This window comes from Sinocyclocheilus rhinocerous, unplaced genomic scaffold (genome assembly GCF_001515625.1).
Source record: "Sinocyclocheilus rhinocerous isolate Xijiao unplaced genomic scaffold, SAMN03320098_v1.1 scaffold1694, whole genome shotgun sequence".
In the NCBI taxonomy this organism is placed as follows: domain Eukaryota; kingdom Metazoa; phylum Chordata; class Actinopteri; order Cypriniformes; family Cyprinidae; genus Sinocyclocheilus; species Sinocyclocheilus rhinocerous.
In genome coordinates this window covers 1,094,341-1,114,905 of record NW_015626863.1, presented here as the reverse complement: position 1 = coordinate 1,114,905, position 20,565 = coordinate 1,094,341, and the positions used below count along the sequence as shown (strand labels likewise).

General features: G+C 34.3%; 2 protein-coding genes and 1 pseudogene across 4 annotated transcripts in view; 2 read left to right on the top strand and 1 right to left on the bottom strand.

Annotated features, from left to right (window-relative positions):
• The first annotated feature begins 1,831 nt into the window (after nt 1–1,831).
• Nucleotides 1,832–4,204, top strand: LOC107717463 (UDP-glucuronosyltransferase 2A2 pseudogene; annotated as a pseudogene).
• Nucleotides 4,205–6,003: 1,799 nt separating this feature from the next.
• On the bottom strand, nt 6,004–18,428 carry LOC107717651 (receptor activity-modifying protein 3-like). Of its 3 annotated transcripts, XM_016524468.1 has the most exons (7): nt 10,979–11,066; nt 10,546–10,682; nt 9,931–9,966; nt 7,534–7,596; nt 7,420–7,449; nt 7,172–7,322; nt 6,004–6,297 (listed from the first exon to the last, which is right to left on the bottom strand). In XM_016524468.1, the coding sequence occupies exons 1-7, from the start codon at nt 11,056–11,058 to the stop codon at nt 6,054–6,056; spliced, it is 741 nt and encodes a 246-aa protein (XP_016379954.1). In that variant the 5' UTR covers nt 11,059–11,066; the 3' UTR covers nt 6,004–6,053. The 3 variants fall into 3 exon arrangements, with proteins under 3 accessions (XP_016379954.1, XP_016379972.1, XP_016379963.1); XM_016524486.1 differs by lacking the exons at nt 10,546–10,682; nt 10,979–11,066 and adding an exon at nt 18,227–18,428; XM_016524477.1 differs by lacking the exons at nt 10,546–10,682; nt 10,979–11,066 and adding an exon at nt 10,238–10,355.
• The window catches only part of LOC107717520 (C-C chemokine receptor type 7-like), a 6,315-nt gene continuing 2,638 nt past the window's right edge, over nt 16,889–20,565 (top strand). Inside the window, exon 1 of the mRNA XM_016524295.1 lies at nt 16,889–16,973. The gene's annotated coding sequence lies outside the window, so the exon portion shown is untranslated. The remainder of the gene's footprint in view (nt 16,974–20,565) is intronic.

Genomic DNA, 20,565 nt, shown 5'->3' with positions numbered 1-20,565 from the left:
CACACACACACACACACAAAGTAACGAGCCAAAGCGTACTTTTTAATTTCAGAATGTTACCTGCCCACAGATCAGTGTGTTTGTGTGTATGTGTGCGTGTTTTGCGTTTTCCACTCACCACACAGAGCGACGTGTCAGTTTTAGTTTGCGTTGCAGGCTGTTTGTAGATGCACTCACATTACTCAGAATCTGTGCTTGAGATCTATATGACATGTTACTGTTTGAATTAAATCTGCAGATATCTTCCATATTCACACACAAATACAGACATATACTATTCACTTGCATAAAGATGCATCTAATTTTACTAAATATTTCCAAATTATTGTTAATTGGTTGGTTTGGCACATAGTTAAAAGACTATGAGACAAACACATATTTATTTGAAACTAAACAACACACATTTGCCTAATGACTATTTTGATTTTTAATATGATTTACGATTGATCTGGATTATTTTCAGTCTTTCATTTTTATTCAGTTCAATATATTAAATTGAGTTCCCATCTCTATTAACTAACATAGATTTTTAACACGTTTGGACATTTATTATCTTTACAAAATTAATGACTGTGGATCAAGAGGGCAAACATTCAGATGTTACATCTTTGTGGCAGCACCAACCTCTTCTGACCCAGAAATTAAGCTTTGATTCACTATGCATGCAATGGTCCAAATCATAAATGAATCTTATCAGACAAGTGTGTTGAGCGGTGTTAGACTCCCCTGTAGTATCATTATGACTGAACGTGAACATGAAAACTTGAACGTGTATTAATTGAGCGTTCTCAAGCCGATTATGCTTAATAAACCGAAAACTCACCTTGGTCATGTAAACGCGGTAACCCGTTTTCTCTTTAATCGGAATAAGGTCATTAACGGCGTAAGCATAAACCGGTCGCAACAGGTAGTTTTTTTGCCTCTTACTCCGATTTCGCACGGCATGTAAACGCAATAACCCGCTTTCTGTCTTTTCTGCAGATTTAAGCACATCTAGACCGAGCAAACGTCTTGCAATAAAGAAAGAAGGAAATATATCACAAAAGCAGACTTTTTCATGACTCAGAAAATGATAAAAATGTGTTCTCATCTCGTGCAGCAGAAGCAGAAGTGGTTCAGTCACAATGCTGCGTTTATAACTGCATGAGAGGATAATAGGCTAGGCTATATGAGCTGTAAGTTTCCCGACATGTTGCAAGCTTAATTTAACATCACAACTGACAAATGTATGGAATACTCGGAGTCAGATACGCAAATGATTATATTTTGACGTCACTACAGGGAAATAACCTGATTTATTAATGAAGTCATGTAAACGCAGCTTAGGCTACTTGCGTTGTCAGGTTACTGGTGTGCATGTAAACTGGGAAAACTGGTTATTTTAATAAGCTGATATTTGTGAGTTATCAGCTTACTGGTGTGCATGTAAACGTGCTCATTGTTGATTTGTCTTCAAGCTCAGCCACAATATTTACTTGTCGCCATCGTGTGGCATTATGCTGTTATTACTGAATGGTGGCGGAGTAACTGTATACAAGACATTGTTCAAAATAAAATAGCTCAACATCTGTCGTTTTAGACTTGCCAGCATTAATTGGTAATACATATAGAAGCAACACATTTACAAACAGGTCGTGTGATGCGTCGTAAACGTACAAATTAAAAATTCACCAAACATTCACCTTATTTAGGAATATGCAGGTCGAAGTTTACAGTCTCCTCAGTGGGGTCTGGATTTCTACCACAATGTGTGTGTGTCCATGCATGCACTCAAGCATGAAGTATTTTCTGGCATTAGAGGAATGTGTTAGATCAAATAAACACAGAGCAAACTTTTTTTGTTCAAGGAACTACAGTTTTATCATGTCATGCATTAAGTCCGTCTAGTAAACATTAGTGTTTTTCTGTGCACTAGGGAGCAATGAATGTCCTAAAATCTTCACGCTGTCTTCTGCTGCTATCCGTACTCCTCTCCACTGACCTTCCCTCTGCTCTGGCCGGCAAGGTCCTTGTTTTTCCTGTGGACGGAAGCCACTGGGTCAACATGAATATACTGATTGAGGACCTTCACTCCAGCGGTCACGAGGTCACCGTGGTACGAACCGCCAGCAGCTGGTACGTCAAGGAGCATTCACCGCACTACAAAGCCATAACGGTGACCCTACCGGAGCCAATAAACATAGAGAAACAAGATTTCTTCATCTCGTTCCTGAGTGAAATGCTCGAGATACAAAAACATGGAGGATCGCCGCTTGCGTTCGTTCAGTTCTATTGGCAGATGCTGAAGAATCTCTACGGCATGCATTGGCAAGCAAGTCAGCTGGTTGTGGAGATTTTCGAAACCCCGGTGTTGATGAAAGAGCTCTATGAGGGACATTACGACTTGGTTCTGATTGATCCAGGTCTGCCTGCAGGTGTGCTGGTGGCTCATAAACTCAAATTACCAATGGTGTACAATGTGAGATGGATCACTAGTGGAGAAGGGCACTTTGTTGTCGCGCCTTCTCCGGTTTCATACGTCCCAGCAGCAGGAAGCCACTTGTCAAACCGCATGTCATTTGGAGAAAGGCTCAAGAACATCTTCCATTATGTGCTAAACATGTGCATAGACCATTTTATTGTGAGACCAGAATATGACAAACTGGTTGCACGCTACTTTGGACCCGAAACCGATTTCTACCACTTGCTGCAAGGTGCAGATATTTGGCTCATGCGATCAGATTTCGTCTTCGAGTTCCCGCGTCCAACAATGCCAAACGTCGTCTACATTGGAGGCTTCCAATGCAAACCCTCCAAGCCCTTACCTCCAGACCTGGAGGAGTTTGTGCAAGGTTCAGGAGAACACGGGGTGGTTGTGATGTCGCTTGGGACGCTCGTGAAAGGTCTTCCTAGTGAAATCACGTCTGAAATCGCTGCAGGTTTTGCTCAGCTGCCTCAGCGAGTCATCTGGAGGCACTTAGGAGAGCGTCCTCATAATCTGGGCAACAACACTCTTCTGGTTAAGTGGCTCCCTCAGAACGATCTGCTTGGTCACCCTAAAACACGTGCATTTGTCGCTCACGGTGGAACAAATGGCATTTATGAGTCCATCTACCATGGCGTTCCAGTGGTTGGGATTCCCTTGCTTTTTGACCAATTTGAGAATATGTTGCGTCTCAAGGTACGAGGGGCTGCTAAGGTTCTTGACGTCACCAAACTGGACAGCCAGAGCTTTTTGGCGACTGTGCAGGAGGTTTTACATCAGCCCTCCTACAGGGACAACATGCGACGGCTGTCTAGGCTACATAAAGACCAGCCTATACAACCTCAAGACAGCGCCCTCTTTTGGATAGAGTATGTCATGCGGCATAAGGGTGCAGCACATTTACGTACAGACTCTTATAAGATGCCGTGGTACTCCTATCACTCTTTAGACGTGATGGCATTTTTGCTAGCAGTGGTGTTGGCAGTAGGCGGAGCTGTGGTTCTTACAATACGCTATTTGTGTTTTAGACTGTGCAGGAGACAGAAATCAAAACGTGAGTGATGCATTGATGAACACTAAACAATTTTTGGTAAAACTTTTTTATGAAACCTGTATTCATAATGTATTATAGAGGTGTTCTTAAGGCAAGGCACCCCAGATGAATAGGGTAAAAAATTAACTAATAGATATACTTCCCCAGTTGATTACATAAGGAATTGCACATTTTTTTTTGTGTTACAAGTTTTCTGAAATGATGTGTTTAAATAGGCAAAGGAGGCATTATCTAAATATGCACTAATTAAAGATACCTTTCCAGAACAGAAATCTGAACACATAAAGCCTTGTGTATTTTGGATATTTTCTTTCCACTAGTCTGAAACAATACTTTAAGAAGAGCCCACAACTGTAAAACTGACCAATGCATGAAAAAAATTAATGAAATAAAAAATTCCATGTTTTTAATGCCATGTCTTATTATAATTCATGCATAATAGCTCGCTAAATTAGTATGTTGCATGAAAAATAATCATAACAGCAGTTATATTGTCTATTTGCAGTTACCTTTAAGAGCATGATGTATAACACAATGAACAACATTCACTTAAGTTATAATGGATTATAATTCCTAACTTTGTAATATTTTAACATTGTTTAAAATCTGCACAATATCTTACTTTTATGAGTGTTTTGTTACTGCTTAAAATAAAGTGACAAATGAAGTCTTCTAGAAAACAATCAAAAGGCTTTATAATGTGGTCGTTTAAAAGTTGTCTGCTTTTCGTAAAGCAAAAAGGCTTGATCTCCTTTTAAACAACCATAAGATATTATGATAAATAAAACATTGCACTCCTAAAAGGTATAACAACAAAGAGTTAGGAATTTTTATGTATAATAACCGTAGTTATGATTATTCATGAGATGATGCAACAGATTATAATGGTTTTTATAAGGCATTATGCATGCATTATAATGCATTATGAATATCCTTATAATGCATTAAAAACAAGCGTTAATATTTTGTTTAATGTATTTTTAGATTTACATTTGTGTGAACAAGTTGCTTAGCATTTTCAAACTTAAACAAATAGCTGTAAACTGACATACAACAACTGAATAAAGTCTAGCAGGATATGTGGGCATTCAGTATTTCAGAATTAAAAATTCAGAGTCACAGTATATTCATATCGTGATCACAAATCGTGCATTATATCAGACTCTTTTACTCTTAGTTATAAGCGTGCAGAAAAATCACACACCCATTGCGTGTATTTTATTTACAAGAATTACATCATTGTGAACCACATGAACTGTATACATTCAAAGTTTACTTTAAAGCTGGGTCTTACTTTAAAAACTGAGTCTTCATTTACTTACCCTCAATTCATTCCAATCCTTTTCGTTGCTCTGCTTGAAGACATCCAAACAACAACTTCAAAATATCTTCTTTAGAAGAATGAAAGTCACACAGGTTTGGAATGACATGAGGGTGAGTAAAGAGTTTTTATCACTTTCTGGGATCATGTAAAAGCGTTCAGTCCCTTAAACTACTCTTCCAGACCACAGTGTACACTATGAAGGGTATGAGGAGGATAGGCAGCAGTGTGGCTACAAGCACGACTCCAGCCGGGGCGTCGAGTAAATCCTCTTCATTGCTGCAAAGGCTGAAGTACTGCTGGTGTATCCTCACAAACAGCTGCTCCACCACACGATTAGGGTAAAAGCAACCTGACATATGGGATATTACCTCCATACACATAGTTAAACTGCTGTAGTATCTGGACATGGGGGGGGGGGGAGAGAGAGAGACAATGAAAAAAAAAATGCTTTCTATTCATTAAAGAATTCTGATGTAAAATGTATCACAGTTTCCACAAAAAGGAATGTTTTAATGAGCAGCAAATCAGCATATTAGAATGATTTCTAATATGGATCATGTGACACTGAAGACTGGAGTAATGATGGTGGAAATTCAGCTTTGATCACAGGAATAAATTACATCTTAAAATATATTCACATAGAAAACAGTTGTTTTAAATTGCATTCATATTTCACAATATTGTTGTATTTACTGTATTTACTGTTCAAACTTTTGAAATGTCGGTAGTGCTACTGTTTTTTAATGAATCTGTCCTAAAGGGAGTTGTATTTGGCAGAAGACTGGTTCACAACAACAACTTATCTATGCTTACGTAGAAAACGGAAATGTCTCTCATTGTTTAATGGAACAGGAGGTCTCCGAGTCCCTTAAAGTGGCCAGCGATCAGGCTTCAAGAAATACCTCACCCACACACCCCACACATCCTTCAATTGTTTCGCCGACCATTTCCTTTCTTTGTGCATATACCATGTAGTTAAGCAACATTTGTCATTTCTCAGTACAAATTGTGCATATCAAAAGATAAGTACTATACAGAAACTGTTAGTTTTAGACTGTGATGCACATGCAAAAATGCATGATTTTTTATGTAAACATTTATATATATATATATATATATATATATATATATACTTAATTCAACCACTAAAAGTGAATGACATGAGGGTGAGTAAAGAGTTTTTATCACTTTCTGGGATCATGTAAAAGCGTTCAGTCCCTTAAACTACTCTTCCAGACCACAGTGTACACTATGAAGGGTATGAGGAGGATAGGCAGCAGTGTGGCTACAAGCACGACTCCAGCCGGGGCGTCGAGTAAATCCTCTTCATTGCTGCAAAGGCTGAAGTACTGCTGGTGTATCCTCACAAACAGCTGCTCCACCACACGATTAGGGTAAAAGCAACCTGACATATGGGATATTACCTCCATACACATAGTTAAACTGCTGTAGTATCTGGACATGGGGGGGGGGGGAGAGAGAGAGACAATGAAAAAAAAAATGCTTTCTATTCATTAAAGAATTCTGATGTAAAATGTATCACAGTTTCCACAAAAAGGAATGTTTTAATGAGCAGCAAATCAGCATATTAGAATGATTTCTAATATGGATCATGTGACACTGAAGACTGGAGTAATGATGGTGGAAATTCAGCTTTGATCACAGGAATAAATTACATCTTAAAATATATTCACATAGAAAACAGTTGTTTTAAATTGCATTCATATTTCACAATATTGTTGTATTTACTGTATTTACTGTTCAAACTTTTGAAATGTCGGTAGTGCTACTGTTTTTTAATGAATCTGTCCTAAAGGGAGTTGTATTTGGCAGAAGACTGGTTCACAACAACAACTTATCTATGCTTACGTAGAAAACGGAAATGTCTCTCATTGTTTAATGGAACAGGAGGTCTCCGAGTCCCTTAAAGTGGCCAGCGATCAGGCTTCAAGAAATACCTCACCCACACACCCCACACATCCTTCAATTGTTTCGCCGACCATTTCCTTTCTTTGTGCATATACCATGTAGTTAAGCAACATTTGTCATTTCTCAGTACAAATTGTGCATATCAAAAGATAAGTACTATACAGAAACTGTTAGTTTTAGACTGTGATGCACATGCAAAAATGCATGATTTTTTATGTAAACATTTATATATATATATATATATATATATATATATATACTTAATTCAACCACTAAAAGTCAGACATACAGTATGCACTGAGCATTGTTTTAGCCCAAAATGTGATTAAAGAGTAAAACCTGATACTACTCTAGAAGTTTCTCCTTTTAAGTAGTCAGATGTGAAGAAACTCTGGCTTACCTTATCACCATCTCCATATTACACCAGTTCTCCTCTCCAAGTTCACTCATGATTTCACTGAAAATCTGCGAGCAATTTCTACCATAATCCTCCAACATCTCCTCATGACAGTGACCGAAGCGTATTTGAAAATCTTGAGTCTGAAAATCCTCTGAGTCACAAGAGATTTCTTTAATGACTGAAAACAACAAGTGATCTAGTGAAGTCGAATAGCTCACACATCACAAAGTATCACAAAACTGTCTTACCATTGTCCTCATATGTGACGTTGGGTCTCTCTGATAAAGTGAAAATGCCATTATGAATGTCAACAGTGTATGCGATGAGATGATGCAAGTTTAAATAATGCAGACATTACGTACCTGTGTTTAAAAATTTGTTCAGTTCTTGCTGAACACTTTCATTTTTGACTCTGATACTCTCATCTGGAGAAAAGACCATTACGGAATGAATAAATGACATTTTATCATTTCTATTGCAATGCAATACAATATAGGGTGAATGGACACTATAAGAAAATTTGTCATTGGCATTTTTTAAAATATGAAAACTGAAAATATTTCTGTATTAAGTATACAGAAGAAAAATAAAGAAATATTACATTAAAATACAGTAGTGTCCCTCAACTGTATAAACCTCCATCGTTGATATAAACTTAAGTTTATTAACATTAAAATATTTTGAGTGTCAACACAGAGTAAAATGTATATTTTCTGGATGTCTAATGTCTTTCGTCCAAATTATCATTTAAATACCCAGAAAATGTTATTGCTCAGAGCTTTCTCTTTCATAACTCATGAGACTTCATTGAAATATAATATCTTTGACGCATCCCAAACTTTCTTAAATAAAAAAATACAAATGAGACAATAAATGATAAAATCAACATCATAGATGAAAATGTTTGAGTTCATATTTCACGTATGATTGCAGACTTTGGTATCTTGGCAAATCTGAGCACAATTTGAAACCTTGAGACACGTGAGATTTGTGGAAGCCTGTTTCTGTCACGGAATAAAAAATAAAAAGGTAAAAAAAAAATTAACTTTATTAAAAATTTAATTAGGTGACTTAATTAAAAAGGGTAACTTTTTATCTCACAATTCTGAGTTAAAGGGATAGTTCACCCAAAAACGAAACCATACTGTATGTTGTTTCAAACATGTATGAATTTCTTTCTTCTGTTGAACACAAAAGAAGATATTTTGAAAAATGTAGGTAACCAAGCAGTTGACTTCCATATAGTATGGAAAAAATACTAGCGAAGTCAATGGCTACCAGCAATTCTTTGATTACCAACATGCATTTTTGTGTGAACTATCCCATTAATATCTCATAATTATGACTTTTTTCCCTCACAATTATGACAATTTATGATATAAACTCAGAATTGCGAGATATAAACTTGCATTTACTTGTGAGATATAAATTCGCAATTCAGTGAAGAAAAGTCTGAATTGTAATATATAAACTCAAAATTACAAGAAACAAAGTCGGAATTGTAAGATAAAAAGTTGCATTTATCTTATTTCTTTTATTCTGTGGTGGAAACAGGCTTCCATACAGATTACTATAGTTTTCTCAAAAGAATAAGTGAGAAGCAGGAGATTTAGGCAAAGGTCTCAATTTTCTCTCTTTGTTGATCTCTAGGAGAAATAACGGAGTATTTAAAGAGATTTTTTCCTCACTGAGAGATGATTTAGAAACTTAAGTTTATTAACATTAAAATATTTTGAGTGTCAACACAGAGTAAAATGTATATTTTCTGGATGTCTAATGTCTTTCGTCCAAATTATCATTTAAATACCCAGAAAATGTTATTGCTCAGAGCTTTCTCTTTCATAACTCATGAGACTTCATTGAAATATAATATCTTTGACGCATCCCAAACTTTCTTAAATAAAAAAATACAAATGAGACAATAAATGATAAAATCAACATCATAGATGAAAATGTTTGAGTTCATATTTCACGTATGATTGCAGACTTTGGTATCTTGGCAAATCTGAGCACAATTTGAAACCTTGAGACACGTGAGATTTGTGGAAGCCTGTTTCTGTCACGGAATAAAAAATAAAAAGGTAAAAAAAAAATTAACTTTATTAAAAATTTAATTAGGTGACTTAATTAAAAAGGGTAACTTTTTATCTCACAATTCTGAGTTAAAGGGATAGTTCACCCAAAAACGAAACCATACTGTATGTTGTTTCAAACATGTATGAATTTCTTTCTTCTGTTGAACACAAAAGAAGATATTTTGAAAAATGTAGGTAACCAAGCAGTTGACTTCCATATAGTATGGAAAAAATACTAGGGAAGTCAATGGCTACCAGCAATTCTTTGATTACCAACATGCATTTTTGTGTGAACTATCCCATTAATATCTCATAATTATGACTTTTTTCCCTCACAATTATGACAATTTATGATATAAACTCAGAATTGCGAGATATAAACTTGCATTTACTTGTGAGATATAAATTCGCAATTCAGTGAAGAAAAGTCTGAATTGTAATATATAAACTCAAAATTACAAGAAACAAAGTCGGAATTGTAAGATAAAAAGTTGCATTTATCTTATTTCTTTTATTCTGTGGTGGAAACAGGCTTCCATACAGATTACTATAGTTTTCTCAAAAAAATAAGTGAGAAGCAGGAGATTTAGGCAAAGGTCTCAATTTTCTCTCTTTGTTGATCTCTAGGAGTATTTAAAGAGATTTTTTCCTCACTGAGAGATGATTTAGTAGCTAGTCCCTTACCTTCAAATGCTGTTCTGTTATCTTGCGTCGTTTGACCTGAGAATAGAGATAAACGTTTTTAATGATCATCCATGTTGCTACCAGATATTCATTAACACTACAACTTTTTTATAATAAATCTATTCTATTGCAAACAGGTTGAATGTTTAGTGCAACACAAGCAAAGCTCAATGATTCATAGAAAAGCTTGTAAGATGTTTCATGTCTCCTAGATCATTTCCATAAACAAGAGTAATGGCATCGCTGTCAGATGTTCATACAGATAAACTCATGCTTTATGTTAGATCTTAAACTGAAGATCTCCTACCACAGATCATAGACGGATCCAGCAAGAGCAAAAGTAATCCAGAGAGATAAATCATTGTTCAAGACAAATGATAAATGTCAACTACATGGAGTGTGTGAGGGAGCTGTTAGGTGAATAAATGGACGTGGGTTAGCTGTGGCTGGAGCATTTCAGGGGAGAAACAAAAGAGGGGAGGAACACATTTTAGGTGAATAAATGGACGTGGGTTAGCTGTGGCTGGAGCATTTAAGGGGAGAAACAAAAGAGGGGAGGAACACATTTTGTGTGTGTGTGTGTGTGTGTGTGTGTGGCTAAAGAAAACACCCCACCCATTCCCATCCACTGGGAGTTCACGGATAGTTTGGGATGAGACATTTCTTTGGAGCTCCAGTTAGTGGAAATAGGAGTGCAGCTTGCTGTTTGCATATTGGAGCCAGAGCTATTGACTTCCTGTCCTGATAAGTCTCTGCGAAGGGTGGGAATTATACAACTTAATTACAGGATTACATGATTCCTACTGCTAACTTCCAAATGGCTTTTCAACATGACTTTCACATCCAGTAAGTGTGCTTTAGTATCAGATATGTTTTCATTAGCATACATTTCACTGACAATGGTCTAGTAATTGAGATTAAAAAAACTAACAATCAAAAACATAATTTCACAGACTTTTCTTAAGAGTCTTAATCTTTATACATTTTTTATATATGCCATATTTTGGTCTTTGACAAGCTACAAAAAAATTTTTTGTTTGTTTTTTACCTGACTTTTGTGTTTTTCAAAGTGTTGATTTTTGGCCAACTGCATGAACACCAATGGGGGTCAATGGAGGTTGTAACCATTTTTGTACAGCCTTTCCAAAACACATGTGGTAAAACTTTGCATGAGAAAAAGTCACAAAATTTAAGTTTAACCATTTTCAAGCAATTCAAGAAAAAAATCAAATCCCCAACACAACAGGAGGGCTAAAAGCCTGAAAAAAAGCTATTTGGTTTTTCTGCATGCACAATTTTGCATAAAATACATTATGCATAATTTTGCATAAAATACGAGCACATGCATTCTGTATGATTTTTGTGAGATTGGCTAACGTTGTAAAACTGTTGACGAGGTAAATGCGCTCTATTTCCGATCTAGAATTGCCCACATGTTGGCTAACCTGTGTTTTAAGTGGTTTCGGAGACATACTTTTTGTTTACACTCCTACTGTGTTAAGAGAAATTACAATAAATCAACTTTTTTTCATAAGTCAGTCGTCAATCTTTAGTCTTTCGACTATAAAGAACATTTTGTGGAATGGAAAGCTTCCATGGGTGTTAAAGGTTCTTAATGCAACCAATAATTCCAATAAAGAACCTTTATTTTTAAGAATGTTGTATTGAAAAAGAAATAAAAATCTTTTTATGGCCACTTTTTGAGTCATAAATCATTTATTTCACAAAAATGTCATTTTACCACAATTTCATTCTAAGTGGCTTCTTGTGGTTTGCAGGTGTGACTTGAACTGTAGAGTTTTGCTGCTTTCTTTGATAATACTTTCCTTTTAGACTGGCACCTTTCCTAGTTTCTATCTGTAAACTATACAGTAGGTTACTAGTGCTTGCAGAATTTTCATGCCTAGCACCAATTTTGCCTGTTGCAGACTGCAATACATAAGATAAATTTACATAATGCACAGCAATTGTTTTTTTACAGTTGCTCTCTTATGTTCAACCCTGTTCACAATTATCTGATGAATTATCTGGTGTATACACAGTATTCTGACATAAATAAAGCTTTCTGTCTTAGTGCAATCATCATTAAAGTGACATGAATAATTACAAAGAATCAGGGTAATCTAACATTATCATCAAGATGAGTAAATAGACTTCACAAAGTGAATTATGCAACACAAAATTATTCACAAACTCAATTTCAAATAATGCACACTGCAGTTTTTATACATTTGAACAGCTAAAGATGTCTAATCCTCATGATGAGATGCACCTGGAGTACATTTATGAGCAAAATGTTGCTAAAGACAGTGAATGTGGAAAATATATTCTTATTCATTTGTTGGCTGTGTTCATTTTTAGGTCTTCATATAGACAGATTTCTAATGAAGAAATGCAATATGATTGCAAAAGAAAGCTTTGCCATAATCACTTCTGTTAAAACCGTGTCTCAAATTCAGATATTAGGTAATAAAACACAACAGCTGAAACTCCATGATGTCACCAGCACAAACAGCAGGATTAAGTCATTTAATTTTTTTTTCATTCGCAAAAATATGAATGTTTCTGCTGACCAATTACAGCTTTTATGCTTTAAGCAGTAAAACGGTCAGGTCTGTTCATACACGATGTACTTCAAAGAAACTATAAATTCAAAAAGACGCAAGAATTTTCCAATTTTACTAAAACAGCATTTTCATCGCCAACTCAGCAGCACAACATTGTATTTTCTGGGTTAATGCTGTTTTTGTGCATCCGCTCAAATACGTGCCATAAGGGGATCTCCAAACCCAGACGTCTATATTTGAACATAAAACATGCGGCTGATTTGCGTGAGGTTGCATGCTGTTTGTGGAAAACATAGGAGAGGTAGACATGCAACTAGACCTGACACACTTTGTCTAAAATGTCATTTACTGTCAACAAATCAACAGAACAGATTTAATTTATACTTTTTGTTCATATAAAACCAAATAACTGAAAGTACTCTTATGATGAATCTATTTAAAGAATACTTTAGAATAAAGATTACTTTAAATAAATTAGAGTGACTGCTGATCGTATAGTTTTAAGAGTCTAAACACTGTCATAACCAATAATAATAAAAAAAAAAATGTATGGTGGGGTTTACAAGTCTACAATGAATTTTTTTTTTTTTCGTATTTAAACCTGAAAATAAACATAGACAAACAGAAATAAGTTATGAGATATAAACCAAATACCAGGGACACTCAAATAATTTAGCAATCCAGTTTTTACTCATTTATTGTTATGTTGATAATATAATTTGTAATGAAAAGCATTTGTTAAATTTAATTAAATAAAAATGCGAAGGTACTTAAAAAAATTGTTGTAGAAACTATTTTCACTTAGAAATTCCTAGTAAATTTCACAAATATTTACAAAAAATCGGCAAGTAAGACAATTAAACATGAAATTTTAAAATAGTACTAAACATAGTATTTTCTTGTAAAACGTACTCCAATAATCTTTATTTCATTTACAACTTCAGAATTTTTTTTTCTTTTTTTTTTTACAATGTATCAGACTTTTGGACCCCATGTATATCAATTTACTTAACTTATATTACCTAATTCATAATACCCCCAAAAGTCTTCACACAGGACAAAGCAGTCAAATAACTAGTAGAATTATATATACATTTAGTCACAAATTTTGTTAAATTTAAAAATAGGTCTATACGCATATTGTTTTTATTGTTTCTCTGTCACTTGTTAAGATGGACAACTGTGCAGATTCTTTCACTACTGTAAACTGTGATTTCTGACATGAAGCAAACAACACTCCAGGCACAGTGTCAATTAAAAAACAGGACTTGTTTCTGCAAATAACTCACAGGAAATAGGCCATAGCTTGGTTTGGCAGTGCTGTCACTACCAAACAAGTCACATCCTGTCACATACTACCCAAAAAGCTATACTGATCAATATCATTATTTTGAGCACAGTTATCTGAATGTCATCCAGTCTGAGAAACAGTGTGTGCATGCATGCATTCAGCAGCCCGTATCTGTGAGGAAATACTGTCTAATGCCAGATACAAAGTAAAATTAGAATAAAAAGAAAAAGCATAAAATGAACAAACAAAACAAAACACGGCATGAGAAAAAGTGCTGATCTGTAAACATGGCATCTTTCTACAGCAAGGTGTGAAACTAACACCCCCCACCAGTCAAATGCAGGCACACTGTGGGTAATTTTGCTTATTTGTGTATTTTGCCTATGTGGTAAAAACGGACAAAAATGAGGTGTTTGTAAAATCTCGAAAAAAACAAATGTTTGCATGCATTTTTAGAGTTGAATTCATCTGCTAAATAAATGAACTTAAAATGCCATTCATTCAAATTTGCCATTATTGTATTAGTGTGTAGGTTGAGATTATTGACTTTTGTATTGCAATGATTTATATATGCATTTTCACTCCTTGCACACGTTTCCAGGATGTGACAAAGTGAATTGATCTGAATTGAATTGATAGGTATTATACATTGATCATAAACACTCACATGAAATAAAACACTCATAAAATGCCTTTAAATGCCACGCTCAGTCTGTGAAACACGACAAAGGTAACAGTCATCCAACTGGTGATTTGACAGAGGAACAAACCCATCCTGACATCTCAAGACAACAGCTTACTAAACATGAAAAATTGCAATAAAATCAGCAACAACAGTGTACATACAACTAGAAAATTATTTTTATTTTAAAGGGATAGTTAAAATAAAATAAAAACAAGTGAAATTGGGTCAATTGGTTCTCACTCTCTGCTAAAGTCTACAGATTTTAACAACATTGTCAATGCATAATCATTTAGATCGGAAATTGTCCAGCTGCACCAAGTGAACATACTTCCTGTGACACTCAATAACGCATCTTGTACCAAAACAAAATTGAAGCTTTGCACAAAATACCAGCTCATAAGCACAGGGTTTTTGCTAACGACTTGATTGCAATCACACACACAACTTATTTTAAAAGCACATAAAGCAATATAAAGCACGTAAAGCAACGAATTGCAGAATGCAACAAATATAAACATGTAATTTTGCATTAAAAAAATGCATAAAAACACAAACGTGCTTCATTAAGGATTCTGTTGAAATAAAAGTGTCCATATGCAAAGTAGCTTTCAGGCGTCTTTTGTGTAATGTTAAAGTGATTAAACTGTCAATTTGTTGTTATCGAAACTTTAAAACCTGCCAACTATTTTCAATTATTTTCAACAGCACTCCTCACAAGAATGGGATACTCAACTGGGTTTCAATAAAGATTGACCTTAGCATATTTTTGAGAATAAGTCAACTTCTTGGAACAGTCTTTGCATTGAGAGTGTGCCAATAAGGAAATTAAGATAAGTATATTTATATTAAATAATAAGAAAACCTCACGCCTGCAGTTTGCAGCCTCAATAAAACCCAATACCTTCAACAACAAGGTCAAATGTGATATGTGTGTGTGTGTGTGTGTGCGCACTTCTATTGAAATGTGAACGGCATGCTTCAAGTAAACATTGTACCCATCAACGATCTGCCAACCACAAACTACTCAAAACAAAACAGAGAAACGGGTGGGAAACAGAAAGGGTGGAGGGCATTGTGTGAGAAAGAAAGAGAAGATGTGCCTTCATTTGAATCACTTGAATTTCATGATCCTCTTCAGTATTTACCCAGACTGAATTACATTTTAAAACATGCACAACACTACAATGTACACAAAAACAAAGACACAAATACAAAAGGGATCATGTTCAGTTAACTGGTCATTACTGCCAATTAAGTGATTAGGACCAACTGAAAGGGTTTTACCAACTGACTGAACATAATCCTGCTTATTATTACCAAATGGACTTGAATATTGTCTTCTGCAAACATACCTCTACTCATTTACAAGTTTAAAAGGTCGTGGTGTATTGGTGCAACACTCACACACCCATACAGAGTCGACCTCAGATTCCACTGATTAAAACCTACAATATAACCACAATATAACCTACATGGTGTCTGCACTTTGGGGAACCAGTATGACTTTCTGCTGAACTTAAGACCAACCCAAGAGATCCAAACCATTTAAACAATCAACATTCATGGCAAACATGTTTAATTTCAGATTTAAAATACCTTTTACTCACAATGAACTGCTGTCAAACATACTGGCAAATATCATTGTCAAACAGCCTTACATAATAGGGCAAATAACAAATAGCATGTAGAAATTTATATAGAAATGTAATTATATATATATATATATATAATTTTAACATTTAACATTAACATGCTTTTGTAGCATTTTAGATTTTTAAAAAATGTTTATATATATATATATATATTTAGAAACAAATTTAGATGTGTGTGTGTGTGTATATAATGCTACAAGGCTACAATAATTCCTAATTAATTCATGTTAAAATTAATTCTCAAAAAATATATATATTAACTGTCCTTCTGTCTTTCTTTTTTGAGTTTGCTAAAAGCAAACTTTATAGTCTAGATTTCTTATTTTGTGTGGTGGAGCTAAGCACATCCTTAAAAATCTGCTTATTGCATTATTTAATGTTGCAAAATACAGTGTTAAGTTCAGATTGCTGAAGTGAAAAATGTCCTGAAGTCATGTTAACGTAAAGCAATGCGACGTGCAATGTGCACAGCGATGACATGAAATGATAAAAGATGTGCATTAATTACCATTGATTTCACCATTGCTCACATGCTTGTGTCTCAAGGATATTTTGGTTTTTGATGCAACACCATCTTAAGGTGCTCTATCAAGAAAACAGCAACCGCACTTAAACACGCCTCCTCCTGAGATGTTTATCGGGTTCTTTGTGCTTTATGTGTTTTGGTGTGAAATGTGGGGCAGTGCAAAGTCAGCCAAACAAAGAAGTGAAAGCCCAAATAGGATGCCAGGCATCTTTCTCTCAGAGTGACACTGTCCCCCAAACAGCAGAGACGTTCAGAGAAACCACTGAGGTCTTGAATTACAGAAAAACTCATAACAGCAGATCCTGAAGACCTGCACTCAGAGGTGAGTCAAAGCCGGATAGTCCTGCACACATATTATTAAATTTGAAACTTGCCAGGGTTACAGATGCCCACACACCCCAAATTTAATGATAGATAGATAGATAGATAGATATATAGATAGATAGATTTCAAGTTTTCAAGATTGATATTGTGATAAAAGATGCTTTCAATTCTGCTTTGATATCTGTGAATTACATTAAAATAAAATGTTTTATTTTTTGCAGACATAATATAATATTTTTATAGTATTTTCATTGCAAACAAACACATTGTAGCAATTAAAACATTAGTAACAATTATAATCATGTCTATGACATTTTAACAGAACATGTTTGGCATACTACTGCGTTTTTAAAAAAAACATGAAACTGTAATTTTTTTATTTATTTGTGCACCAGGTGAGTATATATGATTTATTCCACATTTTCAGGCTTAACACCTCTCCAATCTTTCATTAAAAGTAGTATTTATATATTTTTTTCTTTGTGGAAAAAAGCTTTTTTCTAATATAAATTAGGCTATATGTAATATAAATTCTAAGATATCAATGTAGAAAGTTTGATAAGACTATATACTATCATTAATAAAAATAAATAAATAAATATTGTTCATGTAAATATTTTATGTATTTTATTCATGTATATATGTTAACAAAAAAGCAACGTCTAAATGAATTATTAAAGTCAAAAATATGATTTATCATCACTGAACCAACTAAACTAATTTTTATGGGTTAAATCAGGTGAAAATACCTCTTTAAGGTAACAATTGCACGTAACCACTCTTTACAGTGCTCATTAAAGGGTTCATAACTTTAATCACAGAGCAAATAATATAAATAAAATACATTAAAAAACATTTTATGACAAATGGAAATCAATAAACTGATTATGACAGAAAAAACGTCTTTCGATAAGAATGTCCATGTTTTGATACATTAAAATGTCATTTTTCGGTCTCCTTTTTTTCCCCATTTTTGCAAATTATAAAATGTGTCGTGTTAAGTTAATATTAAATATGTTTATCTGCATAAATAATGTATTAAAACGATGCCAAAGCATTAAAACATTTGATAAACCACTATCGCTTATCAGTATATCAACACCTTCAAAAGCAAACTCACCACTAAGAGTTAAAAAAAAAGGTTTAACATGATAAAGTGAAAATTTTTTAATTATTTAAAGAATTGCTTATTAAAACACTTTTCGATGTATTATATTTATAATTGTTTTAATTTGGTGTTTGATAGCTTACGGTTGTTTCCGAAGAAGACTCGCCAGTGGCTTAAACACATATGATCCAGTCTTAAATTTCATCATCATCCTCTTCCTCCTCATAACCAGAGAGCCGCACGACAGCCTGTTTCTCCACAAGGACATTATTAAAAGACATTTCCCTTCAGTCTGCTCTTCTAGCTTCACTTCTGCTCAAATAAAGAGCCCGCTCCTCATGAAAGCGTTTTAAAGCGCGTTGGCACGCGATGCTGACTGAAAGCACGAACTGAATGTCAGATTCACACCAACGACTGTCTGGCTGTGGCACGCAATGAGTAGTGGAATGAGTACAATTTCATCCTAAACGTTATTTAAAGATTTTTAACAGAGATATTTTGTGCTCTCATTCACCACAATACTCACCTGAAACTAAAGGTGACATTTCTTAAGAGACGCAGCTGGCAGCATTGTGGCGCGAGTTACTATAGTTACTGTGTTTATTGTGACGCGCGACTTTCCGATCTTATTTTTTTCTTGCAGGATTATGCATTTTTAGGTAAAGTCTTTACTTACCTAATGTATGCTACTCGGCCACTATTAGACATTTAATTTTATTAAATGCAATTCAATTTGTTTGTTTGACAGATTAATTAATCACGAACCCAATAATAAAAATTGTAAAATTATATAGAACCTTCCGAAGCGTCACAAATACGTATCACTATGTGCGACAACATACAAAAAAAAAAAAATTATATATATATATATTGTATATATAGCCTATATATATATATAAACACTACGGGTCAAATATTTGTACACCTGAGTCTATATTAGGCCTAATTGCACGTAAGTATGTAACTATTATAAACAGCCTGTAAATAGTAAAGTTATTCGTGACACGGATATAAAACTGCTTGTTGCATTAAACAATAAACTGCGTCACAATAACACCACAACTTTCCTAAGAAAAAGATCACTCACCAAAAAACCCACAGGACTGAATGAGACACGACCAGGATTAAAAAAATATCAACTGACGCATCATTTTAAGAGAAAGAAACTCATCCTGACACCATAAAATATTAGGCTATATTATTACGTGACAACGAAATCAACAACTGGCAACCAGTCAAACAATGCAGACCCCAGTGAATCCCAAAACAATTTTTTGTGTATGATTTGTACTAAAACAATGCATAAATCCATATCACATAAATGCTGGTTCGATTAAAAAATGATAACAGAAAAGCTGCACTGAGATGTAAAAGATGTGTTTTAGGAATAGCTGATAAACCAAAAATCCACAATAATTGACTAAATCTGTGGTTATTTTTCAGCATTATCTACTTAATATAAGAATACCTTCAATTTAAGTTGCAACCCTTAACAAGCGATTAATAGGTTGTTTTGTTTATTTATTGTTTGCCTGCTTCAATCACTACAACCGCTCAGATTATTTAATCCCACATGTGAAATTATGAATGACATGACTCATTTAGTCTAAGACAAACTGGTTGATTAAAAACGCATGAAAAATGTGTAACTGTTTGATTAGATCATTGTTTTCACTTTGGTGTTTTTAGCATCTTCTAAACCTTATCCTGATATTTTCAGTTTAGAGATTAGTGTTCACATGAAACCAGATTTTCGAGAGCGCCCCTAGTGGTGGAAAACTGTAACACAACATCATTGACTTTAACCCTTAAACATTTTTTTTTTTTTATTATTAATTTTTTTTTAATGGAATAGTTTACTGCACCTTTACACAAAATATAAAAGAAAAAAAATACATATGTGAACCTGGAGCACAAAAGCAGGCATAAGTAGCACAGGTATATTTGTAGCAATAGCCACCAATACATTGTATGGGTCCAAATGATCCATTTTTTTTACGCCAAAAATCATTAGGATATTAGGTAAAGATCAGGTTCCTTGATGAAATTTAGTAAATTTCCTACTGTAAATATATTAAAACTTAATTTTTTATTAGTAATATGCATTGCTAAGAACTTCATTTGGACAACTTTAAAGGCGATTTTCTCAGTGTTTTGATTTTTTTGCACCCTCAGATTCCAGATTTTCAAATAGTTGTATCTCAGCAAAATATTGTCTTATCCTAACAAACCATACATCAATGGAGAGCTTATTTATTCAACTTTCAGATGATGTATAAATCTCAATTTTAAAAAAATTACCCTTATGACTGGTTTTGTGGTCCAGGGTCACATATGTGTTTTATGTTCTGTACCATATTTGATACATAAGGCAGGGGCTTAGCCATCATTTCAGAAGTGAGGGGGACATAAATGTTATATATATATATATATATAAAAAATAATATATATATATACTGTATATATATATATATATTATAGA